The 27,669-nt window shown below is 45.1% G+C and overlaps 1 protein-coding gene across 13 annotated transcripts in view; it reads right to left on the minus strand.

Moving 5' to 3' along the window:
• Positions 1-27,669, minus strand: part of CACNA1D (calcium voltage-gated channel subunit alpha1 D) — a 343,694-nt gene that overhangs the window by 165,414 nt on the left and 150,611 nt on the right. For all 13 annotated transcript variants that reach the window (XM_019667401.1, XM_019667403.1, XM_019667402.1 and 10 more), the window contains exon 4: positions 1,678-1,817. In XM_019667401.1, coding sequence (XP_019522946.1) covers positions 1,678-1,817 — 140 coding nt within the window. The remainder of the gene's footprint in view (positions 1-1,677; positions 1,818-27,669) is intronic.

The following is a 27,669-nucleotide window of genomic DNA, read 5'->3' on the forward strand; positions in this document are numbered from 1 at the left end:
GCTGTAGAGGGCAGTATCACTGGCCCTCATATGTGGGATCCGAACCGGGGCCCTCTGGCGTCCCAAGCCAGTTCTTAACCATCGCGCCACTCGGCTGGCCCTACCACCTGTTCAGTTTTGCTGCACTATCTTTGCAGTAATACCTTAGGTGCCAATGTACTATGTGGTTTCTGCAAAAGCCAAGTGTTTTCCCTTAAGTATAATTATCCCACGGGGCCACCATTTCCCATTTTAACTTCTTAGGCTTAAAATGACAAGCTCAAAATGTATCCCCCTCTCCTAATATCCAGCTATATTAGTCTCCCATGAAAAGCCAAAGAATTCATGATGAAAGAAGACGCCAAAAGAAAAACTACCTACTCAACTCTAAAAGGCATTTCAGGGCCAACTGAGTGGCTCAGTTGGTTAAGAGCTTGCTCAAGAATGGGAGCTCTGAACAACAGGGTCGCCGGTTGGATTCCCACATGAGCCAGTGAGCTGTGCCTAAGCTGAGCTGCCACTGAGCTGCCAACAGGTAGCAGGATGGCTCAGCTGGTAAGAGCACATGCTCCTAACAAGACTGCCTGTTCAAGATGGTGGCTACGCCCACCCACAACTAATTAAAAACAGCACCTTTAGCTGAGCGGCACAACTGGACTTGGAGCTGAGCTAGCTGTGCCCTCCACAACTAAGATTGAAGGACTACAACTTGGCTGTTCCCCTTCCCCAATTCCCCAACACTGTTGCCCTCCCCCAATTCACCAAAATCTTTAAAAAATAAAAAATAAAATAAATAAAATAAATAAAAGGCAGTTCAACAAAGTCATGGAGATGAAAACAGAGAGACCATTTAATAATCTCTCTCCATAGGACCAAATATAATTTTAGGAGCAACCCATTTTATAAAGCTGGGTAACTAAGACTCAGCAATGGGATATATCTTATTTTCCTATGTGGGTACTTGGTCCAAAGACCCAGCATTCCCCTAATGCTGATTCATTTTTCTCTTGCTGGGGGAAAAGCCCAGAATAATACAGGCCACTGTTTTTTATTTTAACATTCTCCTTTAACTTAAGCTGTTGGTACGTCTTCCTGTGACAGGATTTCAGGAAAATGCCTGCTTCTTTGCATTTTCTGGTTTATTTCATTTCATGCCAGATATCTGACATTATTCAGACACTTGTTTTGTTATTTAAAATGGGGTAGTAGCATGCCAAAGTATTTTCCCACAAGTCAGCAGAAAGAATTAATAGCTTTACTCAAGGGATGTTAAATAGCAGAGTACCTCACTGCTATAAGAATTTATTACTTTTTGACTGTTTTTTTGTGGGGTTTTTTTTAACTTAACAGGGTGCTAAATATAAGAGCTCTACACATTTGACTCACATCACCAGCAGGACTGGCCTATTTGTGGAAACCAGAGGACTTATAAGATGAACCCTCTCACACTCGGAGCTTAGACTTCCTTCTTCTAGAACATGTAACTGAAAGGGGGTAAAAATCATGAGAGAATTTCAAACCAGTTCTGCCCAGAGATTGACAGCAGCTTCACCAGTCTTCAAAGAACTCTTGACAGATTCTGGCTGCAATCGCTGGCATAGAGGAGTAATCATATTCCCCAAAAAGAAACTGTGTTTCTGTTACTCCCCACCTCCCATTTTCCAAACAAACATTTCCCCCAAAATAAAAGGGACTTACCCTACTATTACTATAACAAAATCCAGTAAATTCCATCCATTCCTAACATAAGCATTAGGATGCAGCAATAATCCATACGCTATAATCTTCAAAAATGTCTCGATTGTAAAAATAATCAGGAAGGCATATTCTACTTTTTCCTGTGGGAAAAAAAAAACCAAAGAGACAAAGAAAAAGGGTAGGAGGGGAAGAAGAAGAAAAGATAAAGAAACAGGGATTAGAAGCTACATCTCATATCCAAACATTTTTCTCCAAGCAAAGTTGTATTATGAGAAATGGGACAATTAACACTGCACCTGGGCCAGGAAGGCGTTTTAATTCTAACACTGAATTTCTCATAAGCAACTAAGTGTAAAACACTTCTCATTCTGGACTGCATGATTGCATTTTGCCACCTGCCCTGATGCATGTGCAATGAGTCTGCCTAGGACATAACGGGCATGTTTGTTATTTGCACACATTTGCAAAACGCAGCATGTTTTCCTCCTGAGATTGCCAAATCAGGCCCAGAAAAGCACGAGTGTGCAATAAAGCTTCTAACCGCGGCTTTGAACAGAATGTCCTCTGGAAGAAAGGAAGATGTGTCTGCTTTGACCCTCTCTTGCTCTTGGGTTTACGTGTGACTTCTAAGTGAGGGGCAGCTTTGTCACTGGAGCAGCACAGTGACCTTGGCAAGCCCCTCCTCTCCTCTGGACCTGTGTTTTCTCATCCACACAGTAAGGGGAGGAGAGGGGGTGAATTCAGGATAGTAAACCCATTGCCTGCTCACTGGCATACCACCTCTCCCGGATGACACCGCTGAGTGGTCACCATGCACATTCCCAGGAAGCCTGGGCTCAGACTTCAAACCATCTCTTCTACCAGCCCCAGCAGTCATTCTCAGCTGATTGCCACAGACCTCCAAGACTTCGCCCTTAGGCTAGATGACTTTTGGAACTTTTCCAGTTGCAACTCACACAACTCCATGAGTATAGAAAACACATCAGCAGGTTTAACATTTTTGAGCATTTTCTCTCTTTTTTTGATTCTTTCCTCTTTGATCAAGGTTTTCTTTATACAGCTTCAGTTTTAATAGAAATATGGACCAATTGGGATGTGTATGATTAGTTTTACAGAGGCATTCCCTGGCAAGAAGCTACTTAAATAATAACAAAATGAAAAATCATCAGTAATTAAACTCGTCCATAGAGGGTCATAAAGTTCTCTACTAATATTAATTCTACTCTGTGGGACCTGAGGAAAGTTACCAATATTAGGGAAATGGAAGTCATGGAATTCACTTACTAAGATGCCTAGTGCAAGAGGTCACATAAATGTGGCCCAGGAAACACTCAGGAAGCACCTCTTCTGCGTGACAGGCCCCATACCAGGAACCAGGATTAGAAAAATGGTCCACTATGGTCCCTAGCCTCGAAAGTTTACTCTGGTAGGGGAGGGTGTGCGTTTCCAACATGCACACAGAGAAAGTCCCAAGAGAGGTAAGTGACAAAGAACAAGTCTGCCTCTTTGGCCCTCTGATAACGCCAAAAGGTTCATCCACTTCTCCCCTGCAAGGACTTTGCTTTGTTACATGTGACTGCTAGCTTCCCTAAGCCACCCTCGGCTCAGGCCATCTGCCACCAGAGTGCTACCCCTCTATCGTTGGCCAATTCCAGTCCCCAGCTGAACTTGAGCACGTCTTACCACTGCGTCTTTCCTTTTACCACTAGGGGACCGATCCAACCACGGCTGTACTCTAGCTCTCACCCCCATTCTCCACTCCTCACTGGTCATGCCAGAACGCCAGTTTATCAGTTCTTCCTTCCTGGGTTCCTGTCATTTCTAACCTGCCCTCCAGAGCACTCTCTGATCTCAGCACACCATTACAGTAGTCTAATAAATTCTTTTGTGGTATAAGTTAGCCAGAGTCAGCGTGTTTTCAATTTTAAAAGCCTATCTCGATATGCACCTCTATGTTCACTGCAGCCTTATTTACAATAGAAGCAACCTAGATGTCCATCAACAGGTGAACGGATAAAGTAGAGGTGGTACATGTATACAGTGGAATACTTCTCAGCAACAAAAAAGATAAAATGTTGCCATTTGCAACAACATGGATGGGCATAGAGAGTATTATGCTAAATGAAATAAATCAAACAGAGAAAGCCAAATACCCTATGATTTCACTTATACGTGGAATCTAAAAAAAAAAACAAAACTAAAAAGAATAAAACAAAACAAAAATAGAGTCACAGAATCAGAGAACAAACTGATGGTTGCCAGAGGGGAGGGGGATAGAGGTATGGGTGGAAAAGGTGAAGAGGACTAAGAGATACAAACTTCCAGTTATAAACTCAATAAGCCATGGGGATATAATATACAATGAAGGGAATATAGTCAATAATATCACAATCATTTTTCACAGTAACAGATAGTTACCAGACTTATGGTGATCACATTGTAAGGTATATACACATAAATGTCAAATCACAATGCTGCACACCTGGAACTAATATAATATTATATGGTCAATTATACTTTAATAAAAGATAATTTTTAAGCCTAGCTCCTTCCTAACCTCTATACCCAGGCTTCCTCCAGACCTCCCAACAAAAAGGTGCTTTCCTAGGGCCAGCCCATCCTGTGCACCCTAACCTCTCTGCCAGGCTGCAAAGACCTTGCTGGACCACACCCTCACCCTCTCCCACACAGCTGAGTACTCCAGGCTGGGGTGAGCAGGCTTGTAAAATGCTCCCAGAGCAGCGGCATGCATGACACCTTCCTGCCACACACAGACCTCCGATGGCTCTGATTACTCTCCCTGTCACCTCACACAAGCAAGGGCTCCTCTTCCTATTCACTTCCACGTCCCCGAGCGTGGTGCTCCCATGAGAGGTGCATTGACACTACTGCATAAGATCTGAGGAACAGGGACCGACTTTGCTACGGGGTAGGGAGGAGACATCCAGGAGGGCGGGCTTCCATGAGGCAGCGACTTTAACTTGGAGAGCTAAAAGGAAGAGCAATTCTGTTGCTTTAAGCACAAGCAAAAAATCCCTGAAAATACTAATCCACTGTACTGCAATTAGACCCTGACCACCAAATGCAGATCGTCGGTATGTTTTGGAGACTTATAGTTCTAAGGGAACAAGATAAGCTACTAACAGCATGCTGATTTTACAATTCCGCTTCCCTTTTTATCCTTTTTGCTTTATTTACTAGGCCAGATTGGGGGCGGGGGTGGGGGGGAAGGCTTTTGCTGCCATCAATATTCATAGCAGTTACATCCCGATGTCAACACAGCACTATACTTTAGAGCAGAAAAACAAGGCAAGGAACAGGGAGTACACCTACCAAACACAACTTGTTTTTCCTCTTTGGCTTTTATTTTTAATACAAGGGCCATTAGGATAACTGAATTGTTTAGGGTTCTTTCATCCCCTTCTCTTGTCCTCCTCTCTCCTTTTTAAAGAATTTGGTTTCTCTTTCCAAAATCCTTAGTGCATTACTTGATGGAATTGATTATAAGAAATGCAACCTGGCTTTAATGAGATTCTTTATTACAGAGGCTCTACCATAATGCCAGCTGAACAATCACGGCCTGGAGAGCATGACAGACCAGTTTGCCTAGAAGCCAGTGGTCACTCTGGTCCCCAATCCTGCTGTTAAAAAGAACGTCTCTAAAACAAATATACCTCCATATTAAGCAAATGTAGTGTAAAAAAAAAAAATCTTGCAAAGCAACAATGATGGGAAGGGAGGGGTAATTATTTACTTCACAAGAGAATTGCTCAGTTGAGAAAAAGTATGTTGACTTTGTAATTCGAAAAGGAAGCCACCAAACTGGGCAAGGTGGGAATGGGCGCCCAATTGAAGGAACCTGTGAGATGTCACACAGAGAAGATATGGAGTCTATAGCCAGGATGGAGCAGAGCACAGAGGAAGACAAACAGCAGGGATGAAGCAATGGGAAGGCTGAAAATAAGCAAGCAAGAACTCTCCAGAGCTGGGCGTGAGACGAGGTGTCCCCCGGGCAGGGGCTGCACTTTCAAGCCCTACCCCAGTCTGAACAAAAGGAGTAAATGGTTCCTGTACCCCAATATCCCTGCATTTTCCAGGCAGCGTCATGTGTGCTTGTGCCCTCACAAAGCCACCAGCAGGGCTTTCTCTCACCTGGGTGGGCAGGGTGGGTTAAACCTCCCATTAAGAAACCACCAATGATATGAATGGAAGTCTGACATGATACCTCAAGCCACCAGAGAAATAAAGGCTCGAAATCTAATTCTGAAATCTGACTTATCTTTTTTTTTAAACAGTGAAGTTTCACCAAACAGAAGAGGCTCTAAACCAGTTAACTCTACACAGAACCTTTAGGAAGAAATACAAACTCCAACTAGTAGGGAGTGGAAGATGCCAGGATCCTTACACCTGGCTGTACTTGTACTTGGTTGTCGGCTCTCCTGTTCTCAGGGACCCTTTTACTAGCACTTTGGGACGAACATCCAGCCATCCATCCCTGCGCGCCTGGGTCCTCCTCAGAAACCCTGATCCCTCACAGAACTCCCATCTTGCTCTCTAAAGGTCACCAAAGGCTTGATGAGCCAAGTATGATTCACCTCTATGCTTTGCTCATCCACGCACACAGCCCAAGTCTTTGCACTGTTCTGGCTTACGTCCTGGCTTACACCCTGGCAGTAGCTGTTCCCTCCCATACATACACACACGCTTCTGTGTCCTGCAGGCCTAGGCTCCCCATTGGCAGGGCTCATCTCTTACTGTATTTGTAACCTCAGCATCTAGCACCATATTGGACATACATACAGGTGCTAACAGGAAGTAGGAAAGAAGAAAGGGGGAAGGAATAAAGCAATAAAGCTAGACTTAAAGGGGGGGGCGCTATAGAAGCATGAGGTTTTGTGATCTTAGCATATGTATCAAAAAGCAAAACAACTAGGGAGGAATCTAAGTTACCATAAATCCTTTCTAGGAGGAGCCTGGAATAAATGGTCAGACTGCTGAGATAATAGCTGATTTCGACTTCTCACCTGACCCTCCCTTTCAATCCTGACCTGAGCCCCCTCGGTGAGGCCCTCATCCCTTCGGATTCTCTAGCTTCCTCTTCCAACTTCCTCACTTCTCTCCAGGAGAGCCTCCACCTCAAGTCACGGGACAACCCGCCCCTTCCCACACATGCCGGATGCTTTCCCTCCTCCATGCCTTTCACCCACACTGCTGCACCCACACATGGACACTCCCCTCTTCAGAGTGAGAACACAGCTCGGATGCAGGCCTAAAACAAGCCCAGCACAGTTCAGTGACAGGAACACGGGGCTTGGAGCCGTGCAGAGTGTCTGTTTTCTGCTAGCCCTGACTCAGACACTGACTTAGGTCCACATCCTGTTCCCTCTTTCTACAATGGTTTCCCCCAGCCCGCTTGTTCATCAGGCTAAGTTCCACTTTTTCTTCAAGGCTCAGCTTAAATGACACTTTCTCAGTGAAACCATTGCTGACCTCCCAGACAAAATTAGGGCCTGCTGTTAGATGTTGTCAAAACTCATTATACTACTTCTTAGCCTTATTTGCAATGGAAGTTTAATTTTTTTAAAAATCCTCTCTTTTATATTTGTCTCCCCAATAAATGATCATTACTCAAAGATCAGAGACCATTTTTATTTCATGCATCATTATATTCCCAAGGCCTGTCACAAAAATAGACATTCGATATTTATAAATGAATAAATATATGGGCAAAATGAGAGGTTCTGACCACACATTATTTGATGCCCTTCCTGCTAAGAAGTTCCATAACTGTTTTAGTCTGCTGAGGTTGCCGTATTGGGTGGCTCAGATTGGGTGGCTTAAACAACAGAGGCTTATTTTTCACAGTTTTGGATGCTTGGAAGTTCAAGATCAAGGTGCTGGCTGATTTGGTGTCTGGCTCTCCCAGCTTGCAGAGAGCTGACTTCTCATTACGTCTTCATCTGGCCTTTCCCTGGCACACGCATGTGTAGACAGCGAGCTCTCCCTTCTTATTCTTCTAAGGGCACTAATCAATCCCATCATGCGGGCCCACCCTAATTATCTCCTAAAGTCCCCATCTCTAAATGCTATCATGCTGGGGGTGAGGCTTCAACATATACATTTTGGGGGGACGCAAACATTCAGTCCACAGCAATAATACAAGGGCCCCTTGGCTTTGTCCTGTCCCTGGAAACCATCCCTGAGTAAATGTCAGGGGAAAGGCTCTCAGCGTAGCCATCACACTTCCTAACTACAGCCTCCCTGCTCACGATGTGGGGGCGGTCATATCCAGTCAGTGAGGAGTGCGCCCAAAGACAAATCGGTTAACGGTTAGGAGCAGACCAGAGCCGCGGGAGCACTGGAGTAGGGGCAGGTGGGACGGGACAGGGCAGCTCAAGAGGAGTCATGAAGGGCCTTGTGGGCCAGGTCGTGGGGCCTGACCTCCACGTCTCATCTGTAAAGTGCGCAGACTGAATAGATGAGTGCTTCCAGCTGTAAAACTACAGTTCTCTGTGTCCTGACAAGCAAAGTCCAGACACAGGCTTCTGAAGGAGGTCCTGTGAGGCCAGAGACCCCAGAAAGACAGCCAACCAAGAGCAGCAGCTGTTTTGTCAAGTGGCTGAGTCACCTGAGGTTGCCAGCATTTTCAAGCCAGGTTTGCTGAGAGCCTCCCACATATCAGGAGGTGAGCCCCAGAGCTACTATTACAGGGTTTCAATCTCTAGTAAAACTCTGGTGGGTGAACCATAGGAGGGTGGCCAGCAGGTGGGCCTTGGCTCAGAGCTGCTTAGAGGTAAGCGGAGGTCATTTTTCTCTCTGCAGGTATTAATGAAGTGTGTACTTAGCGGGCCTCCAATGGGTAGTTTAATGCCCTATTTACACAAGGAAACTGGCTAGAATAGTCAGTTTGCCTTTGCTTTTCTTCCCCTTTGGTTTAAAAGTACAAATTTTCGATGACGCTTGTGACCTACGTCCAGTTCTAGTCTGTACAGCTGGGTCACCCTGGTTGTCATTTACCCCTTATGCTTCTCAGCTTCTTCATCTATAAAACAAAGACAATCACCCTCCCCACCCAGGTTACAGTGAAATTAGATTAAGTGAAAGGTGGGAAAGAGCTCTGCCAACTGTCAAACGTCCCAATCAAAGGCTGCCCGGAACAGGGCAGAGGCACGGCCGCTCTCCCAGCCCCAGGAAAGGGAGCCCCGAGGGGAGGATCTGCAAACTCCCTGAAGAGGTTTCTTCTGAGACCTCACGACAGGCCAGTGACACCATGACCACCCAGGTGGGGAGGGCCACTGTGCAGGGAACCATCCACAAATGTACCCACAGATGACAAATGCAAGAGGCCAGCAGAGTAGCCTGGCTGACCACTCTATGAAGACCAGCGTCAGAGACATCTGGTCTGTGGGCAGAGGGCAGCATCCCGTCTGGGGCAGGGGAGGCTGGCAGGGCGTTCTCTCTGGATGTGGCCTCCTCACTCACCCACAGAGCACAGGCAGCTGCTTCTTTGCTGCCGAGGCTAAAACAAGCATCTCGAGGGGGGTGGCTAATTATGGTTCTTGTCCCCCAGCAAGACTGCCAGGGTAACAGCACCCCAAGTTTCCTCCACAAATTGTTCCCTTTCTATCTCAGGCCAGAGGCCAGCATATGGCCCAAGTTACTGGTTCAGTGATAGGTCTGTGACCCAGTGTAGGCCAACCAGGTCCATTGAGAGCTAATCCTAGGATTTTCACCTCAGCCGACTGGGCAGGCAGTTCTGTCACTAGCTGGACTTAGCTCTGAGATGAAACGCCAACACCAAGGGAAGCCAAGCCAAGAAATGGGGAGAGAGTGTATCATACAGAAAGACAAATTCAGACAGAGGTAAGCCTCTGGCTCTAATGCCTTTGTATGAACACCTGGATCAAGCTAAACCTGAAGCCAAAACTCCCCCCCTTCCCCCACCTTGGGCTGTTCCGTTACAACATTCAACGAACTGAGCCAGTTTGGGTTGGGTTTTTGGTCAATTGCAAACCAAAACGTCCTAAGTAAATCAGGGGGCCTATAGGCTCGCTCTGCTTCTCTGCAAGTTGAAGCGTCTACAAGAATCTTCAGCAGCTCCTCATTTCTCGAGAGAGTCAATTCCTTTGATGATTCCGTTTGACCCATGAGCTGAGGCTTGGGGATGGTTCTCTATGCACAGGACCCATGATCCCTGCCAGTCACTGCCTCTGGGAATTCATCTACACTCCGCGTTCCAAATTGTCTCTTTTTTTTTTTAAGATTTTACTGGGGAATTGGGGAAGGGAACAGTGTTGGAGAATTGGGGGAAAGTGAACATTGTGTTTTTCCAGAACCCATCAGCTCCAAGTCAAGTTGTTGTCCTTCAATCTTAGTTGTGGAGGGTGCAAGCTCAGCTCCAAGTTCAGTCGTCACTTTCAATCTAGTTGCGGGGCGTGGGGGGTGGGCAGGGGGGCAAGACGCAGCCAATCATCCCATTCAGGAGTTGAACTGGCAACCTTGTTGTTAAGAGCACGTGCTCTCACCAGCTCAACTCGGGCACAGCTCACTGGCCCATGTGGGAATCAAACTGGAAACCCTGTTGCTCAGAGCTCATGCTCTAACCAACTGAGCCACCCAGCCGGCTCCCCAAATTGTCTCTTTTAATCGCATCCATTCTGTGTTGCTGTCTTCAATTCCAACTGGATTCCTGAACTCTAAACACTCCTGTAAATATGATGCCTCAAACTGGCCTATCTTCCCTCCCACCTATCCTCAGACGTAGGCTCTGAGTTCCCTGAGTAGTGGGTACATTCTACAGTGGGCAGCCAGGCACTCCCTCAACCAGGGTCAATGCTAAAGCACTGCCCACCTCCTCCCCACCTTGCTTGGCAGTTTAGGCAACCTACTTTAATTCCCTAACATTTACTGTGTATTTTATTCCACACCGGGTGTAATCCTGAGCACTGGAGATTCAAAAACGGTTAAGACATTGTCCATGTCCTGAAGGGAGACCTCAGATGCATATAGAAAAATTTCAAGACACAGCAGACAACAGTCAAAGCTAAAGAAGAGTACTGGGATCTCCAGTGGGGAGATGGCGGATGGAGCAACTGTGTCTGAAGCATTGGGTAAAACTTCCTAAAACGCACAGGACTTGACCACATCTAAATTCCTCCATCTGGCATCCCCAAGGACCTCTACAATCTGTCTGTGTTCTGCTTACCAACCACCCCACCAGGTACAGGTCCCCACCCTACCTGATTCCCCTTTCTTCTCCATATCTCCTTCTGCTTCAATCCATTAGTTCTCACAACATCCTGCAAACATGTCATACTCACTGGAACCTCTGGTCTCCTCCATGACTGAAAGCAACCTCCTTGTTTGTTTATCTAAATCCTATTCACCCTTCACCCAGGGAAGACTACGGACTTTTTTTCCCCTGAGGCTATTTTGCTCCCTCTTTTGCAAGCCTGATATACTTATCAGGAAAGACAAATGTCTGCAGCCTCTGCTCCCTAGGCACCCCTGCAGCAGACATCACTCGCCAGCCATCAGATGGCACTCCTCCCACAGCCCCCTAATGCAGCTTACGAGGTGCCCAGTCAGGCATCCCCGGAGCAGGCATGTGAGTCAAAACAATTCGCTGCTCCAGAGTTAAAAGTTGGACCACATGCATGGCATTTAATCATGAAGGTAAATCATAATAATGAATACTTGAGCACCAACTAAGTACAAGGCCATGAGAGCAGAGAAGGGCAAGGCACTGCCTGTTTCCAGGAGCTCCTGGTCTAGTTGGGAAGATAAACCTATTGAACGTGCTGTCGTGTACTATTTGTAGATTGTCACTTCCTTAAGGGCAAGAACCACTGCATCTACCTTTGAATAATCCTCTCACTGTACCAAGCAGAGAACTGAGCACTGAGCCTCAATAAATACCAAGATGGCACCATCTACAAAAAAACGAAAAACAGCCATGATTCCAAGGCTGCATTTCTAAGCACCTGAGTCGAGACTGTGTGCCGCCATCAGAGAACCCTAACAGCAGCTCTCACACACAGGCCAGAAGCCCATTCACTCTCTCTCAGTTGGAGTTACAGAGTTATGCTTTCTTTCTAAGCCATGTCAGGCCTTTACATCCGTTCTGACAGCTCAGGTCAAGATAGATGGCAGTGGGAGTATGTGCCCTACGTGGGACGGATCAAAGCAGCTCACTGCCTCCTGCGATGTGTGGGGCCTGGCTCATGTGACAACTGCCAAACACCCATCATTTTAGAAAAGCAGCCTTTTCTTAGCATTGATTAGTTCACATGACACAAGCCAAATGCTCCAACACATCTACCTCCTTGGCTAAAAATTAAGGCATGAGCAAACATTTCAAAATGGCAGGAACTGAGTAAGTTTAGAACCAAACATTTCATCTTGACAAGAAAGCAGTCATCCCTCTTCTCCATTAACAGAGCTAAAGAAAAGCCTTCCCAACCTGTGTATGGTTCAATTCCCTGACATGTGAATTATACACACAGTCTCAGCTCATCCCCCTGTAAACATACCATTTGCACTCCTGGACACAGCACTTGGGTGAAAGAAACACTTTCCAATCTCTTATCTCAGCTGATTCTACAAATGACAGAGTAAGACAGGCAGAGAAGGGATTATCACTTATATTCGCATATAAGGGTCCTTGCACTAAGTTACTTCTGGCCACAGTGAACAGGAATAACAGCAGCAAGCGTGCCCTCCTGTTTGAAGTGACCTGCCCACACCCACTTGATGGAGAACCACACTTCCATGCCAGTCCCACACCCGCCAAACCTCACCGGGGCTTCTGTGTCGTTCTACCTAAGTCACACCAGAATCACCTCAGCCTAGAGTCACCTAGGCAACTTCCACGGGGCAACCTGAGATGCACCTTGGAGGTCACTGCCGCTAACTGTACAAGTGCTGGTACCTGGTGGGTGGGGCCGCTCCCATTTAAGAATGACTGCAGTCACGTGCTCAGAAGTACTTTCACCTCCTACGGAGGAGGCAAAGCGACTGGGGTCAGGTTCTGGCGTTTCCTACCAATTACTGGCTTTGTGGACTGAGGCAAATGACTTGACCCCTCCTCGCCGCAGCTTCTTCATCATAAAATGAGAGTAAGAAAGGTAGAAAATGCCCAGGTTGATTGTTAAGTGTAAATGAGGCAACGCAGGTAAAACACATGAGCCAGGGTCTGCGTATAGCACGCTCCCACGGACGTTGGCTCATGTTACTGTTGTGTCTTCCTAATACGCCCTGCACTGGCGACCACCCAGGGGCAGCACAGAGCCTGTACAGAGCAACTACTAACTACTCGCGGAGTGAGCACTGGGACAATGGCTGGCTCACTGCCCACCCTGCAGGCCTACACACCCCCAGGGCAGACACGTCCCTCAGGTGGGCCTGCCTGGGTTAGCACTGGCTGCACTGTGAGGGAGAGAGGGGCCTCACTAAACCTGCTCCTACACCTCCCTGGGCTGTCCAGCAAAGTCTGTCTGAGATAAGCCAGGGCCCAGCTCCCAGACCCCCAATTATCCCCCACTTTCACCATGAAAACAAAAAAGGGGCATCTGTGGGTCAGTGGGGAACAGGCGCACTCAGCTCACCAGTCACTATTCCCACCATAAAAACCACTTTGGGGGATGAACAACCCTCATACATAGTCACCCATTTCCAGTGAATGTGCTGAGATCATAGGAACATAGGTAATTTATTCCTAAATAAATTTATGAATCAGTTTTAAAATACAGTGTAAAGTCTATAATTAGGATAAAGTGTTTGATACGCGTACACAGATTATTAACTTCATGTCTATAATTCACCACTACTTTAGTACTAGAAAGTAAAATTAAGTTAGCTTGAAAACCAGGTACCACCCCATTGTGGCCCTGAAGTGGAAATCAATACACAAGTCAATGACTGAGCAGAACTGAGTCTCTGCAAACCCACTCTGAGCTGGGAGCAGCATTTGCATTGATTTGGTCCTGCCAGTCAAACCTTGCCCTCATCTGTTAGCACCTCCCACAGGCTGGAGAGAGGGCTCTGTCTCCACTCCCAGCTCAGCAATTCCATTCTCAGGAAAACTGGTGGCTTCAGAAGCTGTAACAGAGGAGTCTATTTAGTCAGGTGGCATAGGCTAGTTAATAATTTCTACTGTTCTTTGAAGTAAATTTTTATTTAATACCTACCTTGCTCTAAAAAAGAACTCTAGGCAGCAAGAGTATACAAATTTGAAAGAGTTGGGAAAGTGAATGCTATATGGCTGTTAAAGAGGCAGCAGATCTATATTAAGAGCAAGGAAGGATGTCACTGATACCTTACTAAAGGAATAGTATGAATAATATGAAAAAATAAATACTACGCCCTCCATGATGTCTGAAAAGATCTCTTACTAAGCCAGTCTACGTCACAGACACCCAAGAGTGCGGAGGCGTGCCTCTGAGAGCAAGGTCATGGGGAACTTCTGTCTCTACTTCTAGGTATCTCTTTTGCTTCTCTCGTTGAGCATCTATTATTAAACTCAGCTAAAATTCTAAACATTTAAAACAAAAGAATAAGGTGAGAAAAAACACAAATTAGTAACAAGAAAAATAAAATGAAACAGGAATCAGACTGTTACAAAGATGTATACTGTGAAGACATATTTTTATTAACATGTCTGTGAGATTTTATAGCTAATGTCAAAGAAGGAAATCAGATCAGTGACACAAGTGACCTTATCTTTGGAATGAAATTATTTCTCAGCACAGAAAAATATTTCTCCAGAGGATTTGCATAGAGAGTAGAATCAGCTGACAATATGAATTGAGCACCAATTATAGGAAGTAGAATAATATGTGCCTGTCTTCATGGAATTTATACTGTAATGGGAAGATCGAGGACTTTTAAAATGGATACATATGAAATTAATTGTGTAGTTTACATCCAGAAATTTTTGAAAAAACGAAATAAAATAGGACAGAAACTATCAGAATGCATAGAAAAGATCAGAATATAGTAAAAGTATTTTTTCATCAAACTCATGTTTCAGAGAATACATACATATGTTTGGGAGTTACCATGTAAAATGTAACTGTTGGCCGAGGTAAAAAAAGAAAATTGAAACACATAGCTCTAAGAGTCAATAATCTAGACCCACCAGTGGAGACAAATATCCATTCTCTTACCCCCATGCTTGCTCGCACACACTCTCCCCCCGCCACACACACATCCACAAAACACCTCAAGTTCAAGGGTATTTAAAGAACCCCTAACTGCGTCCAGAGCCAAATACCCAAGAAACAGACCTAACAATCACAAAGAGCCAACCCAGGAGGTGACGGGATGTAGGTTCATTTCCTGCAGTTGGTTTCCAGAGGAAGAACTGAAGCTCCAGGTAAAGACACAGAGACCCAAGCCAGGGTTGGGCAGTGAGCTCCACGCCCTCCTAGGAGATCAAGTGGGGCCATCTTGGGGGACAGCTCTCTCCAGGGTCATCAAGGCAGGGAGGAGAAGAAAATGGGTGAGACCAAGATGGGAGTTTTTATGGGAAGAAAGAAAAAATATGCTTGCAGTGGGGCCCTGAAGCCAGGAGGAGGATGGGGTGTGCGATAGCTCCACACGGAAGGCTTTGCATCTCAGAGCCAGAGTGCCCGCACAGCAGGCACTCACTCCAGAGACCCAGTAGCACTGTCCCCTAGCGGATGCAGAAACTGAAATCCAGAGAGGGGAAGCGCAGCACCAGCACACTGAGCACCTGGAGGCAGGAAAACAGCATCAGACCCCTGGTAGCTGGACATGAAACAGAGGGAAGGTGCCCAGCAGACGGATCTACCTCACAGCCTGCCCATTTTCCCTGATCTATCTCGAGTCCACATGGGGAATGGCTCAAAAAATTTCCGAGACAGGAAGCAAAATGACATCCCCACTGGGCCGGCAGGTCAGAGAGAAGCAGGGCAGGGAGCATGGGGTGTCTGAAGATCTGGGCCAGGAGTCCCCACTTGAGACTGGAGCTTGCACACCAAGGAGGGTCCACAGAAGCTGCGTGTGTCCTCTGGCAGGCATGGGGCTGCTTGCAGCCAGCCACAAACACCTCTTAGCTGGAGGCAGGGCTGTCCGAGTAAGGAACATCCAATTCCCAAGGAGCCATGATGAGGAGAAGGAGCTCCTCTTATCTCGGGGCTTTATGGGAAAGGAGGATAAAAGGCCATCAGTTGGGCAGGCTCTACAGAGCCTGGGCTGTCACGCTAAAGCATGGTTTTGTGTCTTCCTTCCCGGAAGCAGATGGAGTCTTCCCTCAGCTTTCTTCAGAGTGTAAAGCGATCTCCCACAACAACCATCTTTTAAGGAAGCACTGACTGTAAGGAATGAAGACCATGTTCAAAGCCTGGTCCTGCGCCTGACCAGCTGTGGATCCCTAGGGAAAGCAGTGAAATTCTCAAATAGCAGTTTCCTCATCCTCTCAATGGGGACACCACCACCAGCCTCGGGGAATTAAGGATTCACAGTGATGGCAGGAAATGCCTCACACATGGTTTGCACGCAATACAATGGCTGCTGTCACCATGGTGGTTGTTTTGTGAATGTTACACAGAAGAGTCTCCACAAGCTCTGGGGTGGGGGTGACATCTTAACCAATCAAGGGAGGGGTTCTGGAAAGTTGAGATATCATCCTACTCAGCTTCACTTCACACTGCCACAGTGCTGAGGCCCAACCCTCTCCCAACCAACATTTGTATCCCATGACAAAAAACAGTATATTGAAGGCTCAGAAAAACACAGGAAAGATTGTAAACAAACAAGCACCTTGAAATCACAGCCACTCAAGTCCTGCTTGGCTGGCTGAAAGCTCCAGACTTCATCCATCCTGTTAATTCTGGCACAGGCAGATGCCTTTTTAATGGTTTCATGATCGCTAAGATCAATCATCATTTTAATAATGATTAGTGTTGAAAAAGGCAACAGGCTTAATCATAACTGCCTCAATTCAAAATTCATTAACACTCTGTGACCAACTGAAATCATTACACTTCATAAATGTACCTCCTAAGAGAATTGGCAAGCTGCTTAATTTTTATACTCTGTATTTTAAAACTGACTTTATATGTCAGTAAAGTTCATTTTCCATAGTCACGTCCCTAGAAATTTACTGCTCAGGCAAACTCTGAGACATCTGAACATGAAGAGCCCATGAAAGAGTAAACAGTGAAGTAGATGCTATTTTCCAAATATCTAGGTTCATTATTTATAAAACATCCTGGTAAGTTAGGATAAAATACAGCAAACAAATACAGGTTTTCCTTTAATTACAGTATTATGTTGGTGAATCAGACCTCAAATGTCTGGAAATTACTACTTTCTACAACTTGTGATTCTGCACAAATGCCAAACTTTAAAAAATCCAAATCCAGAAGAAACAGTTCAACTTTAACATCCAGTCTTGTTTTTTTGTTTGTTTTTGTTTTTGTTTTATAGCCCAGACATATGAGAGCACAGAAAGAAAGAAAGATGTGACATAAGACTCACCCTCACCACGGCCAGTAAAAGGGAAAGAGATGGAAAAGGGATCTGAAAAACAAGCAATTCTATCACCTCTGTAAGGCCTACACTCCACTAGTTTGCCACTGACCTCCGTTAAGCCAGAATAAGGAAAGTTGAAATCTAGTTGGCTGACTTCTGGCTACCAGTCCTAAGCTGGGTAGCACAGTGAATTTGGAATTAATTTGAGTTCAAAGCTCCCTCTTTGTCCAGCAACATAAACTTGCACACACACTTCACCCGGCTGAACTTGGTTTCCTAATCAGTGAAAGCATTGTTGAAAGAATACATGAGATAATGTGCAATGTCCGGCACACAGTATGCACATAATGGTTGCTATTATTACACTGGGAATTGAGGGTAGAAGTTTAGGTCTTGACCTTGTTGCTAATACAGGAGAAGCTCTCTCAACCGATGTCCTTTTAACCAACCTGTCAGGTGAACTGACATTCTTCGTTCCTCCTGGGTAACAGATGATTAATGCTCATGCCATACTGGGCTCATGTGACTCCTAGGTTAATTTCTAGAAAGCTTATACATTTTTGTTCCCAACGGTTGAATAGTATGCCTACCAAGAATTGGCTAAGTTTGTTCCCAAGTTTATATCAGGTGCATTTGTTACTGTAACTATCTTACTTAATTGAATACTGCTTCGAATGAGGAGATAGGAGTGCAAAAAGAGTTGTTGTATCCATAGAAACCAGGCTGCATCCTTTGGAAGTACTGGGTAAGGAATGTTGTTAAATGTTTTGTTGTTGAATGGTTATGGCAAGATGACAGCAAGAGATAAAGGAAAAACCATAAACTTTAAGAATTGTTCTCAGCTTTCTTCTTGTGTGTCTTTATTTTATTCTATTTTTAAATAAAACACAACTGGAAAATGTGGGTACATAATAGATGTAGTTTATACAAGAAAGAAAATAGGCGCTCTGACCAGTAGATGCATAATACTCAAAAAAAGGCCTTTGGCCTTAAAAAAAAACCTGGCAAGTAAATGTCTCGTTATATATTCTAGGTCAAAATAAGCTGTACAATATGTTTCTGTCATTTTCAATGAGTCTCCCTATAACTGACTTTTTCAAATAGCAAACTTATCAGGTCACATATAAGGGCAGGCGCAGCAGGAGGCCAGAAAAGACCAACCAGGGCGCACTTTGTCCTCAGTTCCCATCTGGGTCTAGCATCTGACTAGCTCACCATGAGTTTGTCTCTAGAAACTGCATAATAGAGTGCGAATGTATTGTCAGTCAGCAGTGAATATGTATTTAAATAAATACCATATTGCTCTTATGACAAGGTGTGATACACTGGTAGAGAACCAAGCACAAAAAAAAAAAAATGAGGGTGGTAATTAGCATTTGAGCAAGAAAGCCCTTCACATGGAACAGGAGCATGGCAGCCATTGGTGGAAATTCACAACTGGTTTGAGTTCCCCAGAAAATCACCCAGGTCCCAACTGCTAACTCCTGACCTAAACCACGATTTCCTTTAAATTGTCAAAAATTCTTTCATCCTATACTTTATTCTGTTTGACACACAGTTCCTGAGCATCTGCTGTGCGTGCGGGAGAGTGAAGAAGGGAACTAAGGTTCTCTCTTGGGAGTCTACCTAAATTTCCGCACATATGAACACTTTCTTAGAACACTGAAGACCAGCCTAACCTCACTTCCTAGCTGCTGATCAGCTGAGAACACTCGTGTATACAAGAGATCGATGTCAAGTAGGGCTCCCTTCTTGGGCTTGATTAGACTGTCAGTGACAATTCAAAACATACCTCTCGCTAGACCAGGAGTTGGCAAATCATGGCCCATCAGCCAAATTCAGTCCTCCAGGCGATTTCTGTAACTGAAGTCTTATTGCAACACAGCCGTGCTCGTTTGTTTATGTACTGCCATGGCTGTCTGTGCACTACAGGCAAAGCTAAGTAGCTGTGACAAACACTTCACAGCTGGCAAGACCTAAAATATGTACTATCTGGTTCTTCACAGAAAAAGTTTGCTGATCCCTGCTCTGGGCCCTTAGTGCCCATGAGAGAGAATGCTCTTGGCTTTTGCTTCTCTGCCAGAAAAAGAAAAGGAGAATGCTAGTGATGATCTAGCCCTGATCCTCCTAAGATGAATGGTGCAACGTTTTTGCTTGATAGCTGTGTGTGGAATACTAGCAAATCTTTGCAAACACAGTTCTAAACACAGGTTCTGACAGTCCTTCCTTACTGGTTCCTGTGAAAGCATACAAGCACTGAAATTACAGTGACCACTGAGGCTTTTCCAAACACGCACAGAGGCTCTCCTTGGTGTGCAGGCACACACTATTATGCAGAATGGCAGGCACAAAAGAAACTGCTACTTAGAGAACATTTTTTAAAAGAACTTAAAGGACCTGATATCCCATTATCCCCAAAGAAGCTTTCAGTTTTTCTCATATTTAACCAAAGTTCCAACAAGGCTATAAAAAAAAAAAAAAACCGCAGCCACTGTGAAAATGAGTTAAAATGGTAGTTTCTGCAAAATACTTAAAGTGCCACGGCATTCATCCTTTGGAACTGGGTTGGGTAGTGCTATAATTTAGTCTGTTGACACCAATGTAAGCATACAGCAGCCCCAGCACAGTGCACGTTGACTCGCCAAGGTCTGGAGGGTAGGGAGACTGTAACAGCCTTCAATAAGCCTTAATATCTATCCTTCTACAAGAAATTATCCTCAGCTTTGACAAATGAGACCATCACAGAAAGAATACCAAAACCATGAAAAGACAGCTTCAAACAAAGGGCATGAATTCTGTATTTGATACGTGTGCATGTGTGTAGATAAAAGTATGTCAGTGTGGGTGAGGATAAAATGTACTTAAGGAGCTGGGTGAGATGTTTCCTGTTACCCAGATATTAGAGGACAGGGCTCCCTGCTGAAAACAAGAAGGACTTGGGACCTCATTTTCTAAGTAACCAACAACCAGGATTAGACAGCTCCCCATCCAGGGCTCACTAAGTCAGCCCTCCACCATCAATGGCCTGACACCCCCCAACGCTACAGCCTAGTGAGGCTTGAGTAGAAGACAGTGAGTTATCGGGCTGTCATCCTTGTGGAGACTGCAGGGTCAGGGAGCAGGAGAAGCTAGAAGGAGCCCCCAATTCCTAAATCCAAGAGACATGGATACAAGAGAATCATAAAGATGGCCATGCTTGCAAGAAGGAAAACGAGTGCCTCATCCCCCAGGGGCTCTCTGCTTTGGCCACAGTACTGCAGCACCACTTCCCTTCCCGGACAGGGAAAAGCAAAGTGGCAGGGAAGTCATCATGCTGTCCATGGGCCTGGAAAGAACCCGGGAGCTTCTCATGAGCCAAGTGGACACCACAGGGCACAAGGCTTGAGCTGGGACCTCATCCACAAGAACTGCAAGAGGTCTGTCACCCTAGCATAGACAGGCTATGCTTTAGGGATTAGGGTGGTTGAGACACAGCTACATGTCCCAGATCAGGACAGGCGCTCCACAGAAGCTCAGAGAGACTCCGTGGGGGGGTCTGCACATGGACACCTGTCAGATGGTCTGTCATCTGATCACTGTTAGACAGAGAAGCAGCAAAACCAACCTGGAAGGAACCTTTGGTCATTTGTCCTTTTACTGAGATTCCTCTTCCCCTTCCTCAACACGGAGGCGTTAGAGCTGATGTGGTCCAGGGGGAGGTGGGAGGGCAGGGGCATGGAGGGAAGAGAGTTCCTGCTCCCTCTCCTGCCATGGCAGACGGGGAGCCCTAAACCAGGTGACAACACTGAAGTTCAGTACCTAAACCTAACTGGGCACGTATGGTGTCTGCAGGATGTCACGGGGGAAGGGAGAGTCACCACGACACAGGTGAAAGCAATAATTGGAAACTGAATGACTTCATGTTAAAAGGTGAGATTCCTCAGTGAAACATGGATGGGAAGTTGAAGCTCAGAGAGAAGAACTTATCCATCGCATAAACCAAGACAGTAGATACTCTGAAGCGTTCCCCTGCACAATGACACGTGAGTGTGACTTTCACCATGTCTAACTTAAAAAAAAAAGGAATTGGCTCAGGGCCTTGGGTCAGGTTACAGGTCTTCCCTCCTTGGGGGCTTTTCCTAAGAGCCGCCTTCCCTGCCTTCATTTCACCACTCAGCTTTTCCTCCTCTTCTTTCTCCCTTCCTCCCTTCTTCCAGGTAGATTGCCTCTATCACCTACCATGCCTGCTCCACTTTCCCCCTCCTCTGATTGGCTGTAACAATCAGGACCTTACTGTGTGGCCAGGTGGCCCCCAAATACTCAGGCTTGAGCACAGTCCTCAGCTATTTCCAGATCAGCACCACCAAGAAGAGGCTGTAGAACAGACCTTCCTGGACCCAGCCATACACACGGGCAATACTGACCCCACACTGAGCCAGTGCGAGTCCAGACTCGACAACATCTGCCATGAGCCCCACTTTTAATTAGGAGACACACACTGAGATTCAGACCCTTTTGCTGCAGAATTCCACCAATTCCGTGCATCTTGTTGATCAGTTTCACCTTCTAAACTAACCTAGAAAAACCCAAAGCAGCAGAACTAGAAACAAAACTCTTCCTTTCCTTCCACTCCGCTCCTCGCAGTCTGTGAATTTTCTCACTTGACTCCCCTCCTGCTCTGAAGGCAGGGACCTGGACTAGGTGATCTCATGTATCCCCAACTTCTCTCTGCATTGGGTGTCCTGAACCTCCCCACCATATAACTTATTTTCTTAATTTGTTGCAAACTCATACACAGATCTGAAGGTCATATAGAAATCTGGGTGGCTGCAAAGTGTCTACAAGTTTTTGCAAATTCCTTTTGTCTACACCTGGCACAACGTGGGCACTTAATAGTAAACAAATCAATGAACAAAAGTGGGCTGCTCTTCTAAAGTTGACTATTATTAGAAGGCAGGGCACAAACCTTGAGAGACAGGGAGTGCTGGGGGAGGGAGAGTATTGAGAACACTCCAAATGCTAGAGCAGCAAACCCACCTGAAAGGGCGACTGGCACCACCACGGCACTCACACAGCTAAACCACACAGCTAACGAGCCATAAGAAGCGGGAAGCAACTGTCTTCTAGAGAAGTGCTGGAGACAAGAGGCGTATGTGGGGTGCTGGAAAACAAAGCAGCACATCGAAACCTCCACAAGGGGAGTGCAGAGATACAGTGAGGACATGGCCAGGGACTCATTCATAACCAGGTGGCTCTGCGAAGTGCAGGGAGGGCAGACCTTGAGGTCTATCTCACCAGCATCAGTACCAGGGCTGGAACCCAGCTGCCCTCCTGCCCTTCCGGGCTCCTTCCAGGGCACTCTCTCAATGCCGGGACCTTGAGACCCACACATGAATGAAATATGGTCTTTCCTCTTACTGCTCTGCACTTAGTAGAGTCCACTGTCCTGAATTCTGTCAACTGCCAGTGATTCCAAGACAAACGGAGCTGTCTTTATTCAGGGCTAAGAACAATGGAAGACACACAAGAGCCACTCTGAGTCCTTTGCAGACTGACGCACTCTCTTTCCCCCCCTTCCCTCTCCATTCCTTTATACAAACACAGAAATTGACCAGCTGTCCTGCACCCCTATTCTATCAATGCAATTTTCACTGTCACCAGGATGCTTTGAGTTTCTTAAGAGTTTCTCAATGTAGCAACAGGGCATCCATCTCTGTGACGCCCCTATACAATCCCACTGTCACCACCTGGACAAGTCTAGTCTCAGGACTATCAGCTGGGGAGCCTTTTGTCCCTCACAGAATTTCTATTTCCAATGACTGATCCCATCAAGGCCACAGGTCCAGGATTGAGGGGTGTGTTACTGAAATAACTAATACCAATGAAGGGATTGTGGGGCTAGAATGCATCTGTCAGAGTCCTTCCCAAATAAAGTGCCATATAATGGGACAGGCGTCAGCAAACTGCGGCTCACAAGCCACATGCAGCTCTTTGGGTACGTTCCACCTCAAAAGTTTGCCGACCCCTGGAAGAGCCAATCCTGTCCTTCACAACAATTTAAAAATTATTCAAGAGCCATAAATATATTTTTACATAATTACCATTATGTGAATATCCTTTAAAATTTTATAAATGAAACTTTGATAGTTTTATTTTCATTTTCAATTTTACTTCAGAGCCACAAACTCGTGAGCCGCAGTTTGCTGACCCCTGGAGGCTCTTCCGTTTCAAGTTTGCCGACCCCTGTACTGGGAGGTAAATGCCAGGAGAACACACCTGGTAGATGGTAATTATAGCTGGGCTTGGGCTGGTAGGGAGAATAGCAAAGGTCCCCCAAAATACTACCTGGGGTCAGGGAAAGTTCAGCATGGCAGAAGGAGATGGGGCCAGGGAAGAAAGACAGAGTGAACTCTACCAGCCAGAAGGGCAGAGGTCTGCTTTATCTTTTTGTTTTCATTATCATGCAAGGACAAACTAGCCCATACACTGAATCTCCTTTCCTCTAGTTTGCCATTCCTGTATTTATTATTACATAGATCGGTTCAAAAATTAGGTTCATTGCAAATAAAAAAGAGCACAAACGTTGTTCTTGACTTCATTCCAGGAAAACAAAATGGGGTAAGCATTGATCTAATCTCTGTCTTCAGTTCACACTGTGACTACCTACTGTGGTTTATAATTCGCTCTCCCCACTCAAAGGCTGGTGTGACATTGCTAACTTGAACAATGGGGCTCCGGTATTTTAGTCAAAGACCCTGAAAGTCAAAATGAACAGCCATGTCAGCTCTTGGACATGACATCCATCATTGCACTGCACGTGGGTAACGGTCGTCAGAGGGAAAAAGATGTCTAGCTCATCTTTTATTTAAATCTTTGTTCAAACACTAGAACTTTGTTTCATTCCCTGAGTATATTTCAAATTGTTTTGTGAACTCTGAGTCCCCCTCATCTCTGTTTCCCAGTCTCCTTCTACTTGTTGGTTTTTGGTTCTCCAAATTAACAGTGAAAACAACAATTCTAAAGCTACTCTAAGCACTCAGCACTTAGGGAAACACATATTTGAGACGATCACATTCAAGGAAGAGAGAGACTCATAGCCGTGGTGAGAAAATGAACTCAAAAGTATCCAGGTGATACAAATGACTCAGAGATAATAGAAGGATTCTTCTGAATTTGATAAATCAGCTACATTGTAGAGGCTTCTATGGTGGGTTTTAATGAAATTTTGAAGAAGATAGCAAAATAGCCCTGTGTAACAAAGAGCAATAAATCACAATTATTTTTCATTCATATTACTGCATCCTCCACTTGAGTCTAACATGTATTATGTCTAACGTTTAGTCTACCATTTATTATGAACATTTTCAAACACACAGAAAGGGTGAAAGAATTTTACAGTGAATGCCCATATATCCACTACCTAAACGCTATAATTAAGAGTTCGTTATGTGTGTTTTATCATATGTCTAGCCTAACCCTTCTATTCATCCATCAATGCATCTTATTTTCAGATATACTCTGTATACTTTATCTCTAAACCCTTAAGCATGCTCATCATTTTCTAGAGTTCCATATTTATTTACAGGTTTATAAAGTAAAATTTACACTTTGAGAAATGCATTCATCTTGGGTGTGCTATTTAATGAGTTTTGGCAAACGCATGCTCCCCCCCTTCAAGATATAGAGCATGGTCATCACCTTGAAAGCTCTGCTCAGCCTCTTTCCACCCAGTTCCCACCTCACATTCTCCAGAGGCAACCCCTATTTTGACTCTTACAACCATAGGTTAGTTTTGCCTGTCCAAGAAACTATATAAATGGACTCATATGGTATTTACTTTTCTGAAAGATTTCTTTCACTCAGCAGAATGACGCTACCCACATCAGTAGTAGTTCGTGCTTTTTTACTGCTGAGTAGTATTCCATATGTCTCTACCACAGTCCGTTTATCTGTTCTCCTATAGATGGACACCTATGTAGTGTCTAGGGTTTTTTCTATTCTGAATAAAGCTGCTGTAATGATTGGTATATAAACCTTTTCGTGGGCATGTTTTCATTTCTTTGGGGTAAATATCCAGGAATAAAATTGCTGTGGTATGGCCTTATTAAAAAAAAAAATACCGCTTGAGATTTTTCTAAAGTGGTATACCACTGCACAGTCCCACCAACAATGTGTATGCGTTCCTGGTTGTTCTACAACCTCACAACATTTGCCATTGTCTCCTTTTTCTCATTCTAATCACTTTGGTGGGTGTGTCATTGGCATGTCATTATAGCTTTAACTTGCATTTGTCTGATGACAATAATGTTGAACATCTTTTCAGGGGCCTTTTGGCTATTTGGATCTTCTATTAAAAACATCCATTATATCTTTTGCCAATTTTTAAAACCAAAATGTCTTGTCTTTTTATTATTGAGTTGTATGGATGCTTTATATGTCCTGAATACCAGTCCTTCATTAGTTATGTGTTTTGCAAATATTTTCTTCCGATTGATGGTTTGCTTATTCATTTTCTTTATAGCATCTTTTGATGAGCACAAGTTTGTCATTTTGATTAAATCTACTGCATCAGTTTTTCCTTTAATGGTTATTGCCTCTGTGCTCTGTCTTACAAACCTAGCTTATGCCCAAGTCCTTTATTTTCCTCACACGAGTCTCTTTAACTGTGTTATTACCTTGGCTTGTTTCACCTCCTTCCTCTCCCAAGGCAACTGTTGAGCAGCACACGTTTGGCTTTCCTGGTCACCACCGTCCCTGTCCTGCCCACCCCGCAGACCTCAGCTGCGGACCAGCTGGGAAAACAAGCAGGCGGGTTCTGGACACACTCAGGTGATCTCTTTGGAGCGCTTCCTGGCTTAGTTCCAGGACAGAAATTTTCTATCTGCAGTTGAGAATCTGTGGATGTGGAGGGCTGACTGTATACATTGATCTATGCCATTTTATATAAGGGACTTGGGCATCCACAGAGTTTGGCATCCGCGGGGGGTCCTGAAACCAATCCATCACTGTCAAAAGTTATACATGAGTTTTTTACTGCAAGGGAAATCAGCACTCCTAACCCCTGCCTTGTTCAAGGGTCAACTGTATATATTCTCTTCCTCATTTAGGAAGTGCCCTTCTTGCTCCTTTCTCGGTGTTCTGGGGCCCAGGCTCCTATAGCAGAGTCCTGGCTAGTCCTGGCAGGATGGGGGTGTTTCTTCTTCCTCAGGCCACAGGCCCTGCACCCCGTCCCCCCACCCCCCTCCTCTCAGTCACCCCCAGTCCTCACATGATATTAAAGTTCCTAGTATCTTTCAGACAGTAGTGGAATCTTTTAGAAGCCACCCTGAACTACTCCTTTCTGTTGCACAAATCCAGGTATATCTGCTTATCCCCAAAACGTAGGATGCAAACCAAGTTCTTACACAAATCTATGGACAAATGCTTAGGGCAGTTCTCAGTTGGAAGAAATGTTCCCATAGCACAAAAGTACAAATATTGTTTTGTGGGGGTTTTCATCTACTTTAAAAGAGGGACTAGAATTGAGTTCAAATTCAAGAAATTATAGCTCTCAACACTCTTCTCAAAAAAGCCCACTCCCCTCCTCCAGGCCCCTCCACATACACTGCGCCCGGGAAGCCCACTCACTAGAAAGCCACCCCACCCCCCAGCCTGAGTTTCTCTGCTTTAAAGAGAGGGAGGCAGCAGCAGGGCCTTTCCAGACCTGATACATGATACCTAATTGGCCTTTGTGTGTTCTTATTTTATTGTGTTCTACCTATACTGCTATTTAAGTTTTCATCAATTTTCTTCACAGCACTAATAATAATCTGTAACAATTTTGATTATCTCTTTCCCAGTTAAACTGCCTGTGCCCACAGCTAGAAGCCAAAGAGATGGGTTTTTTTTTCCATCTAGTTTGCCCCCCTATTATTATACGAACTCCTAGCACAGTGCTAGGCACAAAGCAGACACTCAATAACTATTTGTTCAATCAAGATGTGTGTGTCCTATCCACTGTGACGTGTTTAAATTTCTGGTAGAAAGAAGCCACGTCTTCCCCTTCTTCTGCACCTGCCCAGTGCTTTGCACACCGATGAGAGAAAGAGATCAAAAGGGAGCCTTCCACTCTAGACGGATAGGCTAGGTAAGCTTAAGAAGGATCCTCCACTGATCCGCCAACGAACAAGAAAAAAGGTCGAGTTGGGCAGGGAAAGACCACGTGACTTAGAAGAGCCAGAAGAGGGCCCCGTCCTCAGTAAAATGATGATGTTAATCATGGCTCATTAGCCACTTCAAGCTCAGGGAGGGCCAAGGCAGTCGGCACCAGCGAAGGTGCTTGGAAAATACACATCCATCTAAGAATCCTGGTTATCAATTCCAGGACCTCACAGTCTCAGGCACATTACCAATGCTTCACAAGGTCTGCCAAATTAATTAATTCAAGGGAATAGCCTGAAACTAGAGTCTTCACAGAGAAACGAAAGGGGAGAGAATGGTGAATTTTCCATAATTAATTCCAATTCTGAATATTAA

The sequence above is a fragment of the Hipposideros armiger genome, unplaced genomic scaffold (genome assembly GCF_001890085.2).
Source record: "Hipposideros armiger isolate ML-2016 unplaced genomic scaffold, ASM189008v1 scaffold_496, whole genome shotgun sequence".
In the NCBI taxonomy this organism is placed as follows: Eukaryota; Metazoa; Chordata; class Mammalia; order Chiroptera; family Hipposideridae; genus Hipposideros; species Hipposideros armiger.